Genomic DNA, 21,391 nt, shown 5'->3' with positions numbered 1-21,391 from the left:
AAAACACTAATAGTTAAGTCAAACATGGTCCTTAAATTATTTGGACTTATTCTCCAAGTAGATCTCAAATAGATAAGTGTGCTATTAATACACATATTAGCTTATATATTATTTTTACTTAGTAGGTACATCTTTAATATGAAAATTTTAATATTGCTTCGTAAAACAAGTGGTTGGAGAGAGAACAATAAATAAAATCATAACTTGCAAATATAATACCTTTGTTTCAATATTTCCTTTACATACGGTTTAAAGACACAATAGTTTCTGGATTCGTTATGGATCCTTCTGGACATATTAGTACGTGTCTATAGGACAGTTAAAACTTTGGCATGTTTTGTTCTTTTTTTTTTTTTAGTTTTCATTGATGATTGGTTGAGGAAACTTGATTATTTCGCCTACCAATAGATTCTCCTAAGCATTAAAATCTGATTACCCCAACTAAATTACATGACACGTGTGTGTGAGTACATAATTTTTCAGTCGTATCAATTAATATGGAACATTAATTGCATTTTCTTTTCACCGATAGATTAGCTTTTAGTTATGAGTATGTGCATAATCTTTTATGAAAATGTTTTAAATTTTCTTGTCATTTGAAAAAGACAAAAACAGGCATGTTTATTTGTTGAACATCGCTATCTATCTTAAATTCCAAATACTGAACATTTTCACTTAGTTATTGGTCAAAATTCATTCCGTTGATTTTATTTTTCCCTTATGTTTTCACTGGTATCCATTTTAACTTTCCAAGAAAACTGAATTTTTTTATTGTCCACACGTCTCCCACCAACGACAAATTTGTTTGCTTTCTTCTCCGAAATGTTTTGGAAGCAAAGATGCGTTGATTCACCGAAGTGGGCAACTTTTTGGTAAATGAATAAACAAATGGGGCTTGACTTCTATGCTTTAACTTTTTGAAAACTTCAAAGTTCTGGAAATTAAGACATCCAAACACGTCTTTCGTAGTCGTCAATAATCATGCACTCGTATCAGCCATCGAAAGGGGAAAGGAAACAACTCAAAACACTATATATACCCTCTTAGTTTTCCAAAATCATTGTGCTCGTTTCTTCATTTTTTTTTCTCAGTACAAACACAAAACCCATTTTTCTCACAAGAAAAGATACCTCTATTTGTCAAACTACACCCATTACTAAGAACCATGGCTTTCTCCAACAAATTGCCTTTGTTCCTTTTACTTTCTTCCCTCTTCATGCGTGCATCTCTGGGTGAGTACATCAATACATCATAATTTTCATGTCTTGTTCAATTTTCTTAATGCTAAGTATTTTATTAAATGTGATTCATGTAATTGTGTTTCCGGAATTTAAGTGTAAACATAAGTCTTATAATAAACATTACATAATAAAAAAAACCTATAAATCCATTACTTTAAAGATTTTGTTCACAAATATACACCTTATTGATACTGTATCTTTTACTAAAAACTCTATCATTAATAATACCAACTTTTCATTTATTGTCTATGTGAGAATTATTTTAAGATTTATATAGTTGTTTTTACTTCTAAATGTTTTTTTCCTAACATGTGTGGAATTTATGAATTGGCAGCTGAGATGGCATGTGAGGACCTTCCAAAGGAAGTGTGTGCATTCTCAGTAGCTTCATCAGGGAAGAGGTGTTTGTTGGAGACAGAGAAGGCGGCGGACGGTGGTGTCGAGTACCAGTGCCGGACGTCAGAAGTGGTGGTGGAAAGGATGGCGGACTACATAGAGACAGACCAATGTGTGGAGGCATGTGGGGTTGATAGGAACTCTGTTGGTATTTCATCTGATGCTTTCTTTGAGCCTCAGTTCACCGCCAAACTTTGCTCTTCAGAATGTTACCAAAACTGCTCCAACATTGTTGACCTTTTCTTCAACTTGGCAGCCGGAGAGGGTAAGAATTCTTCATTACTCACCATCACATATTTCTGTCCAATGAAGCATATATACTATAATGTTTATTTCACATCACTTTCTATGTAACTTCAAATATAAAATATCAAATTTTTAAAATCATTCACTAAAACTGTGACATGATACTACTGACTAAGAAATCAATTTTTTAACAATAATGTAATCTTACAAGACATTAGAAGTAATTTTTAAATATATACGGAAAGGGTATGTATGATAAAAAAAAAATAGTAATATTTAAAAATTAGTTTCAATAAACATTATTTTCTACTCAAAACCTTAAAACAATAAATTAACCGGTCTTTCATCTTTATATAATGTTTTAATTTTTTATTTTTATTAAACGTAGGATTTAGACTTACACTTAAATTTTCAATAATTCCTTAGTTAAAAAAGTAAACAGCTTTTAAGTCTGGTGCATTAGTTTTTATTATTACGACTCATTTTCAAAGGTGTGGTAGAAAAAGTTATGTAAAATTGTCGAACAAGACATAGATAAAAAGTAATTAAAATAATTTCAATTTCCAAAACTTGTATGCATGATCGTAATTAACATGGTTGTAGTCATTCGTTTTTTCAGCTTCGGTTGCAGAATTGACCCATTATAAAATTAGAGGTCGTGGTCATCATTAGGTACCATCTTAGAATAAAGAAAAAAAAACAGTGTTGATTGTGAGTAACTTTTCCTAGGTTGAACATTTCCTAACAAGTGATGCCTCTTCTTAAAGACATTCTGCGTGTTATTGCATGCGTTGTGGTTGTGATTTCTTAACTAATACAAAAACGGCACCTCAACAATGAAAAAAAAAAATAATGCTCGTTACCTTTTCTTAAACATAGGGAAATTCTCATTCATATTATTCTGCTTTTTGTCTGGTGCTTTCACCATTCACTAAGAAAACCTTAGCATACGGAATACCCTAGACGCCTAGAAAATTTTAACTTCAAATCTAATCAAGGTATATTTTTTCTTATAAAACAAAGAAACAATAAAGTAAAAAATTGTGCTTTCTTGTTGTTGCAAAAAATTTGGAATTTTGAATAAAGACAATAGATTATATACTTAAAAGGGTCAATTTAGTTTTGTTTTTCAAAACTATTTTAAAAAATTGTGTTTCAGTTTTAAATTAAATTATAAAATATGAAAATTATGTTTTCTAATAAATATATGGAGATTGTATTATAGTTTAATATGTAATTCTATTTGTCACGTAGAAAACATTTTAAATATCATTTGTTGAAAAATAATGTTTTATATAACTTTTATAAAGTTTTTCAACCGAAAATTTAATAATTAAAAAGTAAAAAATATATTTAATCCATGTTGAGATGATTGATTGATTTTTAGAATGATTATTTTTCTTTCTAGGTGAAATAAAAAATGTTAAAATGTGTTTGTCTTTTGTTAGAGCGATTAACTAAGGTTGTTTTGATGATGTTATGCAGGGGTATTTTTGCCAGAACTATGTGAGAAGCAAAAGACGAACCCGCGTCGTGCCATGGTTGAGCTTGTGAGCTCGGGAGCTGCACCTGGACCTGTTTCTGATGTGTCAGAGGAGATTGTGTCAGCACCTGCACCTTCTCCCCTGTAATTTATTTAGTCCGTTGAAATTCCACTTTCCTTCGCATAGATGGTGTGAATTGCAAGAGCCACTGTTATTATTATTATTATTATTATTATTTTTTATTAATATTAATATTGTGTTACTATGTTAGAAGAGGAATGTGGCTTCATTTGTATGGGTCGTGTTAGGGTTATTGTAATAATAATCAAAAGTGATTTGGGCACGGTGTTGATGGGTTTACGTGATGTTGTTGTTTTGCAAGTTTCTCAAATTTTGAAATTGGATTTTGTTTTTGCTCTTCGTAACTCCCCACTGATACAACGAGTGATGTTATAACAAATATTCTATCCCACATTTCTTTCCATTATTTTAAAAGTAGATCTATAATAAAATCAATCAACGTATACTGATTAAAAATTTATTAGGTCAATTAAATTATTATTTTTAATATTAATAGTATTTTAAATAATATAAGATTATAAGAGATCAATATATAAATATTTTGATTTAATATAAAGAAATAATTATATGATTTAGAAAATAAAAAGTAATTAATAAAATTGACAAAATATTATATTACTAGTGTAAAATCAGACTTCAACGTTTCACGTTTAACATCATAAAATAAAAAAGACAAAGTTAAAAATGACGAGTAGCACTTATGTAAATAAAAGTTCAATTAAAACGTTAGATTTAGACTTATCCGACGTGAATTGGTTATAAGACATCATATATTGAGAAGTCCGACGTTCTATTGAGTAAATTTTGTGAAAATGTTTAGCGCGAAGGTAAAAATGTGCTAACGTATGACGTCGAATGTCCTAGAATTAGACGTCAAAGTGTTGTAAGACTCGAATGCCTTAGAATCAAACGCTATATGTTAGTGAATTCAATAAATATTTAGGCGGGAGGTTGGAAATTCATTCACTATATCTTAGTTAGACCCTCTTCTCTACTCAAACTTTTATCGAACGAAGTTTGACGACCAACACATGTAATCTTTCTTTCATTTTATACAAATGCATGTTGATTACCTACTTTATATATGATTTTCGTTTGTTTTGACCAATTGTTTCAATGTTCTTCTTTATAGGCGTATTCTGGTTTCTCTCTCATTTGCGACAACACTTTATTCCAACGAACCCACCTTCAAGAAGGTTAGTTTTCATTTTCCAAAACTTGTTTGTTGTATTGTTGAACTTGTTTGTTGTTCATACTACACTAAACGTTATACATTCCAGCTTTAGGTTAAAACTGAGAGTATATTCAAAACAACTCCAAATGACTTGAAAATTTGTTCAAAGCTCCAAAATATCATGAGAAGCCCCCGCAAAAAAAAAATTAAATCAAAATTCAAAGTCTAAGTATGTGAAATATTTTTTGCAAAGATTGAAAAAAACAAAAAAAATTGATGAAAAATAGAAAACGACATTTTTTTTCTGAATATCTAGAAGGAACAATTGGCTATGCAGGCTGTCACCTGAAGGGAAATTTTTTTCTACCCAAATCCATATATAATAAAAGCAAATCGAATAACCGGAGCAAATGTTATGGTCGTTTAAAGATCTATCGCATTTGACTTTCCAAATAATTTTTATATTTTAGAGAGTCAAAGTAAAAGCTCCTGGTGTTTTTTCTTGAACTAGGGGTTCTAAGGACTGAAAAAAAAATCCAACCAAAACCAATAACCATAGCTATCAAAACCAAAAATCACAAGTTAATACTATTATTGTCATAGCTTTTGTGCTTTGGCTTATAGTTCATGTTGTATAAAATACCAAAAACCGGATTACATTTGTTGATTTTCTACTTTTCAGGTCTTGTAGAGTTGTAAAAAATGATCACAATTAATTTAAAAAACAAAAAAATTAATTAACGTCGAATTTTTTAAATCTAATGTCAATTTAACGTCTCCCGATATGACGTTGGTATTTTTTTAGACGTTAAAGGCCAAAAAACACAGAAGTCAAAATCCTTTTTTACACTAATGTATATTAACTTTAACCTATGTATATTTTATACTTTTGGAAGATGATGCTAAACCAGTGAGGCAACCTCAAAGAAGACTCAATCCTCAATTGATGGAAGTTGTCAAGAAAGAGGTCACCAAGCTACTACAAGCTGGTATTATATACCCTATTTCTAACAACACTTGGATGAGTTTGGTACATGTGGTTCCCAAGAAATCTGGAATCACAATGGTCAAGAACGAGAATGATGAGTTGATTCCTACTCGTATTTAGAGTAGCTGGAGGGTTTGCATTGATTATACAAGCTAAACCAAGTTACTCAAAAAGGGAGCACCCATCTTCCTCTTTCTTTTACCATTTGTTTCGTCTCGCAAAGAGTGAGATTCTATCCTTCTTTCTCCCTTCGTCTTTTTTTCGGTTCGTGCTTCGCAGGAATGAGAGACTCCTTTTCTCTTCTCTCTGTTTCGGTTCTCGACACAAGCATGGGGACTTTCTTCCTCTTCTCCTTTTCTGGTTCGTATTGTCAAGGGGGTCTCTGTGTGTTCGTGGCTTGGTGGTGTGAGGCTTTGGGTTACAATTCACGATGAGGAGAGTAATGTTCCATGGTTACACGAGGAAGGCGAAGGCGCTACGATGGCACATTTTTGGCTTTGTTTTGGGGGCTTTCTATTCTCGCATTAGGCTCATGATTTAGGGTTTTCTTTCTTGGATTTGTTTTTTATTTTATTTTCTCTACAGGTTTGTGGTGAAAGCTTGGAGTTCTCGATCTTGTAGCAATTTGGAGTTCTCAAGCTTGGAGTTCTCGTGTTTGGGGGTTAAGGTACTGAGTCACGATTTGAGGTTTTCTTTCTACCTTTGGTCTTTGCGATTTGTGGTTCTTCATGGTTGGAATAAGGTTCACGATTCACACAAATTTGGGCAATGAAGGAGGCATTGTGATCTTCTCATTTGGGGGTTAAGGTTTCCAATTGGGGATTTTTGGGTTTTTGATTCTCACATTTTTGGTTTCAACGGTGGTTGCGATGGTAGGGACAACCTATTTTACGTGGTGGTTGGCAGCGAAGTTGCTCTATTCTGATCGTGTGGACCTTCGTGGGATTGGCTTGGGTTGGCAGGAATTAGGTTTCATTTCGACTGGACTAGTTAGGCCTACAACTTCACGAAAAGAGACAAAATATTAATAAAATGATTTAATGGTTTAATTGCTTCCTTTGTCCCCAGTTTGGTTGAATTGTGTCAAATTCATCCTCATTTTTAAAAAAGTTTCATTGTCGTCCTCACGTGGTATAAAAGTGTCAATTGAATCCAAACATAAAAAAAATTTGTGTCAAAGTAGTCATTTTTCCTATATCTCTGTGTCTTCCTTTCATATGTCACTTCTCTGGAGCTATGAAAAGCCTTAAATTGGATAAGGTAAAATGAATATCTGTACTTGATTGTATGAAAGGAAGACACAGAGATATAGGAAAAATGACTACTTTGACACAAATTTTTTCTATGTTTGGATTCAATTGACACTTTTACACCACGTGAGGACGATAATGAAACTTTTACACCACGTGAGGACGACAATGAAACTTTTTTAAAAATGAGGATGAATTTGACACAATTCAACCAAACTGGGGACAAAGGAAGCAATTAAACCATGATTTAATCATTCAAATAATCCCTATTGTTGAGATTATTGATAGAGGAGCACTGGTTTAGCTAAACCCACAATCTCAATAATATCTGACTTTTTGATGATAACGACACATAATTAATAACACATGTATTTTGTGTTACATGTTCTATGCTTACTTGATTTTATGCATATATAAGAACATGGTTGTGTTGTTTATGTTGTTCATTGCATTTCACTGTGTTATATATGTGATTCTATACATGAATGCATAACACATGTTTTTGGATGAAAAACCACAAGCACTAATGTTGAACTTTAATTGTGTGGCAAAACAATAGTTTGAAATCGATTATATTATGGGGTTAATCGATTAAAACTCGTGTATTTGCACACACTTTTTAAAGTGTGCTGTAAGAGTTTTTCAAAGAGAAAAGTTTTCAAAACTTTGCATAACACTGTTGCATAATCGATTACATTCAATATGTATTCGAATAAGTTTGTTGTTGTTTTGAAATTTGTTAATGCTTGATATAACTGTCACAACGACTATATTTTTAAATATGTTGACCAAGCATTAATTGTTATTCGACTGCATTCATTGTGAATTCAATTAAGTGTTTTGATTGCTACTATCTGTTATAACAGCTACTATCTGTTATAACTGAATTGGTGTATTCGACTACATTAGTAGCAAAGTCGGTTATATTGCGTCAAATACTAGTTTATCTATAAATTGAGGCGAATTTGATTTATGTAAAGACTTTTGTGATTCTAACAATTTCATATTCTTTTGCAGAAAAAGTGAAAGGTTTATAGAAAGAGAAAGAGCTCCAAGAAATTAGTTTGATCGTGGTGATCAACTAGGCGGGATTTCTTGAAGAGCAAGATTGCTGAGTTTTCAAAGTCTGATCTATCTACACATTCGGGTGTTTACTGCAAGATCAGGTTCTACAATCTGCTGAAGTTTGGGTTGAGTTCCCTGTTGTGATTACAGGAAGAAGGATGTGTTGCGTTATTGACTTTGAGGGTGCCTCAAAGGGGTTGGACTACAGGAGAGGGGATTCTTGTTGCTAGTCTGTGTGTATAGTGCCTATATTTTGATTAGAGGGTTAGAGAGGTGTTTTATATTTTTGATGTGAGGTCTCCATAAAAACTTTGTTATACAAACCTTGATCATTATAGTGCATTAGCTTCCTATGGTTGGAAGAACACTCGATGTAGGCTTGACCGAACTAGTATAAAAACTCCGCGTTTGATCTTTCTATCCCTACTCCATTACATTTAATCGACTTTACTTGTTACGCATTCGATTACATTTCCACTGCATTGAAAATCTTTTAACTTGCGTTTTAAGAAAAGTATAAAGGCATCTCTTTTGGTGAAAAAGATTTTGAAAGTTTTAAATTTTATGTCACCAATTCACCCCTCCTCTTGGTGTGAGAAATTGAGCTATTCTTTTTTAACAATTGACACTAGAGCTGATTTTCATAAAATATTTGAAAAATTAGTCGATTACTATTTTCATTAAATCGACTGATCTTGGAAAATGACATATGTTTCTCAAACCATAAAAAAAAGTGAATTTGTTTTTGAACTAGTGTATGTTGCGTGTAATGATAAACATAATTCCATTACTAATGAATTTTATGAATCTTTTGGTACAAATTTGTTGCGAAACAAGAAAAGTGGCGTAGATGGACTGGAATAAAGAACTGGAAGAATAGATCTACAGGTTGGAAAATTTACAAGATTCCTAAACAAGAAGAAAAGCAACAGGGATCAAAAGGATAATAAAGGAAATGAATCTGAAAGCAATCTCATCATGATGGAAAAATCTGTAAAGGCAAAAGCATGTTTGAAACAAGAGGTAAAGGATTCCATGTGGTATCTGGACAGTGGATGCTCTAGGCACATGACAAGAGACTCAACAAAATTTGCAAGCATCTCTTACAAGATAAATGGACATGTCACTTACGGGGACAATAACAAAGGAAAGATCATTGGTATTGGTAAAATTTAAACTCCCTCCACATATGAAATTGACAATGTGCTGCTTGTTGAAGGATTGAAACATAATTTGCTCAGCATTAGTCAGTTGTGTGATAAAGGAATGAAGATCATTTTTGAACCAAAGTACTGTTTGATTAGCAATAGGTTAACTAATGAACTGGTATTGATCGGAAAAAGATACAACAACATTTACATAATCGATTTTAGAAAGACTTCATTCAAATACGTTGTTTGTCTGATGTCTAAAGAAGATGATGCATGGTTATGGCACAAGAGACTATATCATATTAATATGGGTCAATTGAACAAGCTAGTATCTAAAGATCTTGTCATTGGTCTTCCAAATATACGTTATGCTTTTGAAAGATTGTGTGATGCTTGCCAAAAAGGAAAACAGACAAGACAATCCTTTAAAAATAAAAGAGAAATGTCAACCACTAGACCTCTGCAATTGTTACACATGGACTTGTTCGGTCCTTCAAGGGTAAGAAGTCTTGGAGGAAATTTGTATGACTTAGTTATTGTTGATGATTATTCTCGGTTTACTTGGACCTTCTTCATCTCCGCCAAGACTGAAACTTTCAAGGTGTTCAAGAAATTTGCTACAGTCATTCAAAATGAAAAAGAGCTCATAATAAACTACATACGAAGCGATCATGGGAAAGAATTTCAAAATGAAGCATTTGATGAATATTGTGCAGAGATGGGAATTACTCACAACTTTTCTGCTCCTAGAACACCACAACAAAATGGAGTAGTGGAAAGAAAAAATAGAGCACTAGAAGAACATGCAAGAACCATGCTGAATGAAAGGGACTTGTCGAAGTACTTTTGGGCAGATGCAGTGAGCACATCATGTTATGTACTAAACAGAACTATAATAAGATCAATGCTGAAGATGACTCCTTATTATGAATTGTTCAAAGGAAGAAAGCCAAACATCTCACATCTACGAGTCTTTGAATGCAAATGTTTTGTTCTAAACAATGGTAAGGAAAGCCTTGGTAAGTTCGATTTTAAAGCCGATGAGGCTGTCTTTATTGGTTATTCTCTCACAAGTAAAGCTTATCATGTCTATAATAAAAGAACAATGTGTGTTGAAGAATTTGTTCATGTGGTTTCTGATGAGCATATTGATGTTATTACTAATCTTGTTCATCCTAGAAAGACAATAGATGCAAATGATTTCGCTGGAGAAGAAAAAGAAGATGAAGAAGTTTTAATGGAAGAAGATTTTGAAAAGGTAATCGATCCTCCCAGAGTTGAATCGATTAAGGAGTGGAAAACACCTAGAAATGTCTCAACAAGCAACATCATTGGTGATATCACGAGAGGAGTTTCCACCAAGCGTCAACTTAATCAATTCTGCATGAATGTAGCATATGTTTCCAAAACTGAACCCAAAAATATTGAAGCAGCCATTGCTGATGAAAATAGGATGATGGCCATGCAAGAGGGACTAAATCAGTTCAAGAGAAATAATGTATGCGAGCTTGTTCCAAGAACTAAAAATTTACAGGTTATTGACACTAAATGGGTCTACCGGAACAAGATGGATAACTCGGGTGAAATCATAAGAACAAGGGAAGGTTGGTGGCTAAAGGCTACAGCCAAGAAGAAAGAATCAATTATGATGAAACTTATGCATCAATAGCCAGACTAGAGGCAATATGAATTCTACTCGCTGTTGCATCTATGATGAAGTTCAAGCTGTACCAAATGGATGTCAAGAGCGCGTTTTTGAATGGGTATATTAAGGAAGAAGTCTATGTGGAACAACCACCAGGATTCCAAGATTATGAGCATCCAGATTATGTTTTCAAACTCAAAAAGGCTCTATATGGATTGAAACAGGCACCAAGGTCTTGGTATGAACGTCTAAGTGAATTCTTTATAAAGAAAGGATTCACTAGAGGTAAATTGGATTCTACTCTCTTCATTAAGAATTCCAAAAAGGATAAGTTGTATGTGCAAATCTATGTTGATGATATTGTTTTTGGATCAATTAATCCTACTTTATGCAAGAAATTTTCTAAGACTATGCAGGAAGAGTTCGAGCTGTCCATGATGGAAGAACTCACATATTTTTTGGGACTTCAAGTTAAGCAGACTGAGAATGGCATTTTTATACATCAATCAAAGTACTGCAACGACCTGTTAAAGAAATACAAAATGTTGGACTGCAAAGAGGCTGCAACACCTATGGCAACGAACTGCTATCTTGATCTTGATGAAGCAGGAAAAGTTGTCAACCAAAAAAAGTATAGAGGTATGATAGGATCCCTACTGTACTTAACTGCTAGTAGACCAAATATCATGCATAGTGTCTGTCTCTGTGATAGCTTTCAGTAAGAATCACATCTTACTATTGTAAAAGGAATTTTGAAATACTTGAAAGGAACCAAGAATCTTGGTTTGAGGTATCCAAGTGGTTCGAATATTTTTCTTGAAGGATATAGTGATTATGAGTTTGGCGACTCTAAAATAGATAGAAAGAGCACTAGTGGTACCTGTCATATGCTAGGATGTTCTCTAGTTTCTTGGCATTCAAAGAAACAAGCTTGTGTGGCTTTATCTATCATAGAAACTGAGTATATAGCAGCTGGAAGCTGTTGTGCTCAATCTCTTTGGATTAAGAGTCAACTGAAGGACTATGGCATATCATTAGATCATATTCCCTTAAAGTGTGATAATATCAATGCAATTAATTTGACAAAAAATCATGTTCTTCACTCTAAAACTAAGCATATTGAAATAAGACATCATTTCATACGTGACCACATCCTCAAGGGTGAAATTAAGGTCAAATATGTAGATACCTTACATTAATGGGCAGATATTTTTACAAAACCTTTGAACAAAGAAAGATTTTATATTATTCGAAATGAACTAGGAATTCTAGATAACTGTAGTATAAAATAATTAAAATCGATTACATTAAGACTTGGAATACATTATCAGTAAAAATTCACTTAAGAGGAACATATTTAAAGACAATAATTTGAAAAAAAGTAAATACCATTATTTCATTTAGTTAAATCTTATAAAATTATTCATGCGTCAACTTTCTTGAAACTTGTTGAGATTGTTGATAGTCTCCAAGAAACAAGAATTGTCGTGGTGTACAAGTCTTGAAGATTTCTTGAGAAGCAAGATTGATTGATTTGTAAAGTCTGATCGTTCTACACAATAGAGGTGCTTACTGCTTGATCAGGAGCTTTAGCAAATGCTGAGTATTGTTATTTTCCTATGGTGTATACAGGAAGAAGAACGTGGTTCTTGACTTTGAGAAGGGTCTCAAAGGGGTGACCTAGGAGAGGATTGTTCTTGTTGCTAGTCTTTTTGTATTTGCCTATATTAGATTAGTGAGTTAGAGATGTGATTTATATTTTGACAGTGTGGTCGCTGTAAAGCTCTTGTTGTAAAAACTCAGATCTTTATAGTGCATTGGCTTCAAATCTCGGGTTGAGTGAAAGGACACTAGATGTAGGCAGATTGGCCGAACCAGTATAAAACTCAGAGTTTGAATTTTCTTCTCCCTATCTCTATGCATTAAATCGATTATACTATGTCTGTATTTGAATACACATATTGTTACATTGCATACATTTTTACTTGCGATTCAAGAAATGTTTAAAGACTTATTATTTTGCGAAAAAGATTTAAAATGGGATTATTTTTAAACAACACCAATTCACCTCCCCCCTTCTTCTGGTGTGAGAAATAAAGCACATATTTTCTAACAAAACTCTTTTGAGCAAAAAAAATTATATTTAATTTAATCTTTTAATCATTTAATTTTTAAGACAACACTATATTCCATATATCAACAACGTAAGAACGTAGACAATCACTTTTGTTAAAAATATTTGTATATATTTATATAAATTAAATTTTGTTTTAATTTGGGGAGGAACTAAATTGAGACAAAATAAAAATACAGGGACCAATTCAAACAAAATAAAAATACAGGGACCAAATTGAAACAAATGCAATGACACGTGACATTGTTAGTGCCATGTCACACTATCATTCCGATATGACACAATATCAACTTGACACGTGAAAAAAAAATTATTTTAAAAAAAATTAATAAAATAAAAAAATGAAAGTAAAAATAATTTTAAAAAATTTTAAAAATTCTAAAAAAATCACTAGCTGACATATGACACCCCTTTAACGGTGTTAATACGGAACTGACGGCAAATATCTAATTGTATCAATTTTTCAAAATAGAAACTCAATTGAGACAAAAAGTGAGGAATCTATTTGAGAAAAATCATCAAATAAAAACTACCTGAATGATTAAACCTAATAAAAGTAATAAATGAAGTTTAAAATTATATATATATATATATATATATATATATATATATATATATATATATATATAAGTGTAGGTCAGTAATGATAATAAAAGAAAAATAAAATTAAAAATAAGGAATTCCTCTTTAATTATGGGTGAATCCCTAGGTTGGTGCAGTTTGGACTTTAGTTAGACATTGGTTTGCAAAATAAGAAATGAAACATTGATAATTAAAAATAATAATAATAATAATAATTAAAATAATAAAAATGAATTGGAAATAAAATTAAAATAATAAAATTGAAATTGAAAATAAAATTAATTGGTTTAAAAAGGAAATAATGGAATTATGAATTTTAATACCTTGATGATAAAATTGAGGTCTTGTCAGTGGTATACACTTGGAGAGGAACATGTCTATCCTTTACATAGTAAATCATGAGTTTTGGACTATCTACCGCGTGATGCAGGATAGAGGCTCTCTTTGGCCTTGTGTGCGAAAAGATAGTGGTGTTCGAGTGTTGCACCTTCTTTTTATGGAAGAATGATGTTTTGTCTAGTCTCCGACTTGTTGCTGAATATAGTACTCGGTGCATGATATGCCAACGTTTTTACTCGTAAGTCCTTTCGGAGCAAGAAAATAGATCCTTTAGTCGTGAAGGTAGGACGACTCGAACGAGCCTGTTTGGGAAAGTTACAGGTGGTATGGTTACGAGCCTGTATGAGGAAGCTACAAAAGTGGTGCAAGAGATAAACCAAGGTTCTTCATGATGATGTTGGGCTTCATGATGACGATGTGTTTGAAGACGGTATTGATAAGGATAACAATTATCATACGGTTACAATATATGATTGGTGAGGATGTTGACAATGATCTTGGTATAGAAATGATTATGTTAGTAAGGATAACACTATAAATGACTGTTTGTTATTAAATTTTAGAACCATTGTAACTCAGTTTATTTTATTTTGTGGTTTTTTTATTAATCTCAGGATTCTGTAATTGAGTAAGTGATTTGGTAAAGTTAGAACCTTTTTTTTTTAATTTCGCACGTTCTAAACGACAAAATTTTTTAATTAGAGGTTTCACGTTAAAAGGATTTGGAAACATTTTACTTTAAATACGATACTTGAAACCCTTAAATTGGGGTGTTACAGTTGATGTATTTTTACAAAATTTTGGTTTGGAATAAATTAGAAGAAGAGTAAGTTTTGGGCATAAAATGGGGGTTTTGACAGGTAAACTTTGTTAATCATGGTTTTAGGGAAAGTCTATAGTTTTAGAAACTTTCTTGGGGCCATTTAGGACTTAGTTGGCCTTTTATTCTACTAAAAATTTGGTGAAAAGCATCTGGTAGTAAACGTTTGGTGATAATTGTCTAGTAGTAATCATCAGGTGATAAGCATATGGTGATAAGTGTCTCGTAGTAAGCGTTTGATGATAAGTGTCTGGTGGTAAGCGTCTGGTAGTAAGCGTCTGGTGATAAGCGTCTCGTAGTAAGCGTCTAGTGATAAGCGTCTGATAGTAAGCGTCAGGTGATAAACGTCTGGTAGTAATCGTTTAGTGATAATCGTCTAGTAGTAAGCGTCTTGTGATAAGCGTCTGGTGATAATGTAACGCCCCATTTTAGGGTGTCACGAATCATATTTAGCGTAAGATATTTCAAAATCCTCTTAACGCAAAAAAACGGTGCCAATTAAAATTTCGACATTTAAATCTTGCAAAATTTTAAATAAAGTTCTAACTTCACCAAAAATATAATCCAATTACATTATTTCTGATATTTTATAACTCAAAACTTTAAATGAACCAAGGTTGTTCCTCACTCTCGCATCTATCATATATCTGGAGCATCTGCTACCTCCCCTGCTCCCGTATAACTAAGGGTCATACGATCATCACAAAACACACGCACAACCACAAACACAAACAAATATGGGTAAACTACCATAACACAACCAATAACAATAAAATCTACACATAAGAAGCAACTCAACTTAATAACAAATCATTGTCTACAACGCTATCTTACTAACAGAATCATTTCTACAACATGATCATCATCAACATTTTCATTAACTATATCATTATTATACCATCAACGTTTATCCCTACCAACATCGTCTCTAAACATAAAGCCACTATGAATTCCCGACATCATCATGAAGGACATTGGTCTGTCTCCTCTACCCAACCATACCACTTGTAGCTTCCCCATATAGGCTCATAGCCATATCACCTGTAGCTTTCCCATACAGGCTCATAATCATACCACACCTATAGCTTCTCCATATAGGCTCATAATCATACCACCTGTAGTTTTCTCATACAAGTTCACAATCATACCACCTGTAACTTCTCCACATAGACTCATATCACACCACATATAGCTTGCCCACATAGACTCATATCACACGATAAATAATCCAAAACTCAAGATTTACTAGAAAGAGGATAGACACGTCCCTCTCTTCAAGTGTATATCACTAATAAAACCTCAACTTAACTTTCAAGATATTAAAATTCGTAGCCAATTTTATGCATCTCCACTTATTGGTTTTAGAACTCTCGATATAAATTTCTATAATATTTTAAGAATCACACCCCAATCCAAAAACAATAAATCATTATTATTTTAATTAATCATTAAAATCTCATTACTTCCCTTTTTGGAAATAAATAAAATTTTAATTCTAAAATAGTTAATTTAATTTCTGATTATATTTAAAATCAATTACTTTCCTTTTTACACCAAATTATTTTCCTTTTTTCAGTAAATTAATTTGATTTTCAATTAATTACCAAATAAATAATAATAATATTTTTCTTCTTATAATTATAATAATTATTATTATAAATTACTGTTTTCACCACTCCCTTTATAATTTAATTTTATTAATTAAGGTCAATAATTATGAATTATGCACACCCCAAACTAGGTCCAAATACTGGACTTGCAGACCGATCTAATTAGGCCAAACTGGACCAGGCCAAACTGGACCAGGCCAAACTGGACCAGTCCAAAAAAAGTCCACCCCAACGCTGTCAGCCCAAACCGTCCAAACCGAGACTATGGGCCCAAACCGCCTAAACAGAGACTGTCAGAACAAAACTGCCAACACAGGCCACCGCGATCCCATGGCGGCATCCACCAGCCCTCCATTGACGCCACTTGCCAGCCACCAACAACCACCATGAAACCTCAGATCCGCGAATGAAAGAATCCCAAAACTCAACTTTGAATCCATAAACCCCATATGCAAGATCAAAGATTAAGCACAGAAAAATCCCAAATTTAATTCATTACTAATTCAAATTCAACAGAAATAAACCCCAAATTTTCAAATTTCAGAACAAGTTCAGGAACCCTAAAATGCCGAATCGGATCACGATTCACTCCGCTGCCGCGCCGGCTTCCCTCGCAACGCGTCTCCGCCGCCTTCGCCTGCAACATCGTTAGCACCCAACATGCGTCCTTATGCAAAAATAGGAAACCCCTAAACTCAAACCAAAACAGAGGAAGGAGGAGGAGAAGGAAACTTGCGCCGCGAATCAGAACGGCCAACGTCCTCGCGCAGCCACCGTGACCTCGTTTGCACCATCACTCCGTCATCGTCGCACCTTCGCCGCGCCATAATTGGTTTTCCCCAAGGCTTGGTGATCCACGATAACATAGATGGAACAGAAGTTGAGCTTCTGTTTTGGATGCGAAAGAAGAAGAACCTAATTTTTTTTTTTTTTAGGTTCACTTTCTCGTTAGGGTAATAGGAAGAAGAAAAGGAAACATCTGATGTTCAGAATTAATGCTTGAGATGTAAAAAAAACTAATTATGGCTTAACCATAATTAAATTTTTTTTGGCAATTAAAATTATTTATCAAGAACCCTTAATCAACCTGTTTCGAAAAAAATCATTTTCTCAAGACCTTCTTATCCTTTCTAAAAGAATTCCATGGCATCTGAAGAATTGCTAAAGAATTAATTATTGTCGATTGATTATTATAAAGCCTAATAAAATTCAATGATTTATCCAAACACAGGATCAAGTCATTAATCAAAGTATTCACAATGATTCTAACAATTACATAAATAATCATACGTAAAGTTAGCTTTCTATACTTCTAAAAAAAAATCAACATACATTAGTGCAGTCAAGAAAAATAATAGCGGTTATTTTCGCCCACAGACAGTAATTCTTTAACCGATGTATATACTAGCAAGATAAAAAGTTTATCCCATTTTGCCTTGATTAACCGAGACAAAAAGAAATAAGATTTCGTCTTGGTTTATGTTGAACCGAGTTAGTATCTCGGACATTACTGTCTCGGTTGGAATCTCAACCGCGGCAGTAGAGTGATTTTTACTTTTTTTCTTGACCACACTTTGTTCAACTTATTGTAATAAGAAACTAGTTCAAGACAAATTCTTCCAAAATTCAAAAGTTTTTCAACCCGATGACCTTGAGCACAAACACGTGCAGCATAGCTTGCTTTTTGGTCCTCTCCAAGAACCTACTTGGCAATAACTCTAATGGGTCTACATCTTTTTCTCACCGAGATAATATGCGTTGGCCTCATCACTTGGCGCTCTCACAACCCACAAGAACTTGTGCTTGCTCAATTCCAAACCATGTGCCAACTCGTTCATTTGCTCTTGTGCAAGTGTTCCACCACTCCCAAAACAAACATACAAAACTGAACCATCTTGTTGCATCTCCAACCATGTCAGACACTCCAACCCTGTTGTACAACCAGCTTTAGTTGTCCCAGTTTGAACAATTGGTATAAAAGGATACAAAGGAGGGTAACCCCTTTACTCATCTTTGAATGCTCTTATCAGACTTGTTTCTAGTAAAAAAAAATCAGAAATAGTTTGCAATTGAGCATTGTGTTTCGATCCTATGCTTGAGCATAGAGATCCTTGCCATGAAAGGGCACACACCCTGGTACTGTGATGGAGTGGGGCAGATCCTTGTAGAGCGTGGGCAAGTAGAAGTGCGTGCAGAGAGTGGTTACAGAGAACCCAAATCACAAAAAATCACTCGTTGCGAAACCGTTGCCGTCAAATGCAGAAGCCCTAGCCACGCCGCTGCGCCATCACTGTGCCCTTGTCGCTCCATTGTCGCGCCTTTGCTGCGCTAAGGACGATCCCCTACAAAGGCGAGCTCCACCGCCAGCCACCGCCAATGAAGGTGAGATCATGCCTGAGTCGCGCCTCCCACAATGTCGCCAAGCCCCAAATCGAAACCCTAAATCGCGAGACGCCACTGCTGCCACCTACACGATCAGGGACCGTCTCACCGTGGAGACGAAGTCGCACCGGCCGCCACTCCCTACTCGAAACCGCATGTGAACCCGAAAAGAAAGAAGGGAAGAAGAGAACCCAAAGACGAAACCGCGTTTCACGGCCCATGCGCCACTGCGAGCCACCACGAACGTCGCCTAGTCGCGCCATCTCCAAACCGTTGTCTCCTCTACCCCGAGTCTATTGCCTTTGCACGAGCCAAAAATAATGAAGAAGAAGAACTAATAATGGTGGGGTTATCTACGAGAAGAAGAAGAAGAAGAAGAACCAATGATGAAGACCAAGGGTTTTAAAAATGAAATCTGATTACCCCTTTCGAATGTAGATTGGAAAATTACATAACTTTTCTGCCTCGGTTGGTCAAAGAACCGAGGTAGTAGGACAATTTCTAAAAGTTGTCAGTTGAATAGACAGTTTTAGATGGGAAGTGGCAGAACATTACGCCTCGATTTCGCTTTTAACCGAGGTAATTTGGCTTTTATGCTTTGGTTCCCCTATAACCGAGGCATATAAGGTCGTTAAATTATAAGCATCTGATTATAAGCGTTTGGTAATAAGCGTTTGGTAATAAGCATCTGGTGGTAAGCATCTGGTAATACGTGTTTAGTGATAAACATATGGTAGCAAACATTTGGTGATAAACGTCTAGTGGTAAGTATTGATCGTAAGTGTCTGGTGATAAGCGTATGGAAGTAAGCGTCTGGTGATAAGCATATAGTAGTAAGCGTTTGGTAGTAAATGTCTGGTGGTACAAGTTGTCTACCAATAACTAAGTTGTTGGGAATCTCAAATTCGGGGTTTTGGACATGAGTTTTGGACGTTCTTTAGGTCATTTTGGAGGGTTTTAGACCCTTCTAGAGTTGTTGGTGAGGGTTACCAAGTCATTTTCCTTGCCCAGTGTGTGTGTCGAGTTACTATGAAGAAAATTGTGTTATTGTGTGATTTGGTTTATGGTGCATATGTTTTGATAATTGTTGATGCTTTTGAAATGCTATGAGTATGTTGTGAGAATGAAACTGTGTGTTACGGGAAGAATCTCAAGGAGAGATTCTATGATCAAGTAAGTTGTGGTGAATGCTTGATAGTGAGACTTTGAAGAGAATGTATCTTGATATTCTACCAATCATTCAACTCATGTCGAGATTAATAGGGTGGTGGAGAGAATGACAAGTGATTTCTACCCTAGTCCTTTGGGTCGTAGAAGGAAAGATTAACCCCATGGGGAAGTAGGTCGAGTTATCCTTTTTTATGATTCTATAGAGTATAAATACTATCATGGATGCACACTTTCAATAAGTTTACTTCAGCATCAGATTCGAATAATTGAGTGGAGAGGTTAAATTGTGATATGGTCATGTGTTTGATGGGTTGTTGTGAATGTTGATATATGATTTGTTATATTAAATTACAAGATGTTAATTTCTTTTTACACTAGTTTATCCTTACTTTTGTGTTGTCTGTTTGTGTGTTTGTTTTTTCTTTTGTAATGATTACATTAATAGTGTGTGGTTAAAAGTAGTCTCTAATGAGCAGACATTAACTATAGAGTTAAAGCTTAGAATAAAATATTTCATATTTTCTCTTTATTTTTTAAAAGTCTTCATTACACTGTTGATTCAGTATAGTATAGTTTTTTATATTGTAAAATGGTGTATATATCTTTGTTATTATAAATTTATTCCTAAATAAATGTAATAACATTTTATATGTTTTAAAAGTATGATATATTTTACCGAACATATAAAAAAAATGGAATATTACAAGTTTTACATAAATATACATTAATAATGACGATGTAAAACAATAATCACGTGGTTCTTAACAGAAAGAATATTATAACATTATTTACTATATATATATATATATATATATATATATATATATATATATAATAACTTATTTTGTATATAATTTTTATTTCTATTTTATTCTTTATAATATAATTATTAATTTATAAAAGAATATAATTGTTAACTAATTTTTTTAATAAAAATCTTATTTTAAATATTTTGTAAAAAATTATCATAAATTTCTTTTTCTCTTTTATTTGTATATTATATTATATTTATAATTGTTACTATTAACATTAAATTGCTTCTTAATATTACCTTAATTAATTTAAATATATTATTACTTTATAATACAATACAAATATTTAAAAAAATATGGAGGCAAAACAATTTTCCACTAATATATATAAAAGTTTTGATATAACGATACAAGTGGATCAATAAGGTAGGCCTTTAGTGGGTTACATTTATTTTTAAATATTTAAATTCTGTACTAATTTATTTAAAGAGAAAGTTTTTCTTTTAAATTAGGTTGAATTTTTATTATGTCTGTAAATTTTTTATTTTAAATTTAGAACATATATAAAACAATTATTACTATTACATACATATCATATTATATATTGTGTTTTAATTATCCTTTTCATAAGGAACAAATAGAATTTATCTACAGGTAGATACATGTGTAAATATCAACCACCCGTTTTTCAGAACTAAATGATTAAAATAAATTAGTTTAAAAAATATTATAATATATAAGAACTATTCAGAGTTGAATGATGTGATAAATTTATATTCTTTTATTTTTATTTATAAAATTATTTTTTAAAGAGATTAATTTTATTTATATTTATATTTTTATAGTGCAACTTATTTAAGTCTATTTTTTCAAATTAATTT

The 21,391-nt window shown here is 33.1% G+C and overlaps 1 protein-coding gene across 1 annotated transcript; it reads left to right on the top strand.

Annotated features, from left to right (window-relative positions):
- The first annotated feature begins 1,020 nt into the window (after positions 1 to 1,020).
- Positions 1,021 to 3,792, top strand: LOC108347176 (uncharacterized). The gene is made up of 3 exons (XM_017586332.2): positions 1,021 to 1,232; positions 1,576 to 1,902; positions 3,369 to 3,792. The coding sequence occupies exons 1-3, from the start codon at positions 1,166 to 1,168 to the stop codon at positions 3,512 to 3,514; spliced, it is 540 nt and encodes a 179-aa protein (XP_017441821.1). The 5' UTR covers positions 1,021 to 1,165; the 3' UTR covers positions 3,515 to 3,792.
- Positions 3,793 to 21,391: the final 17,599 nt, after the last annotated feature.

The sequence above is a fragment of the Vigna angularis genome, chromosome 9 (assembly GCF_016808095.1).
Source record: "Vigna angularis cultivar LongXiaoDou No.4 chromosome 9, ASM1680809v1, whole genome shotgun sequence".
NCBI classification, from domain to species: domain Eukaryota; kingdom Viridiplantae; phylum Streptophyta; class Magnoliopsida; order Fabales; family Fabaceae; genus Vigna; species Vigna angularis.
The sequence above is the reverse complement of the archived record's forward strand: the minus strand, read 5'-3'. Positions and strand labels throughout refer to the sequence as shown.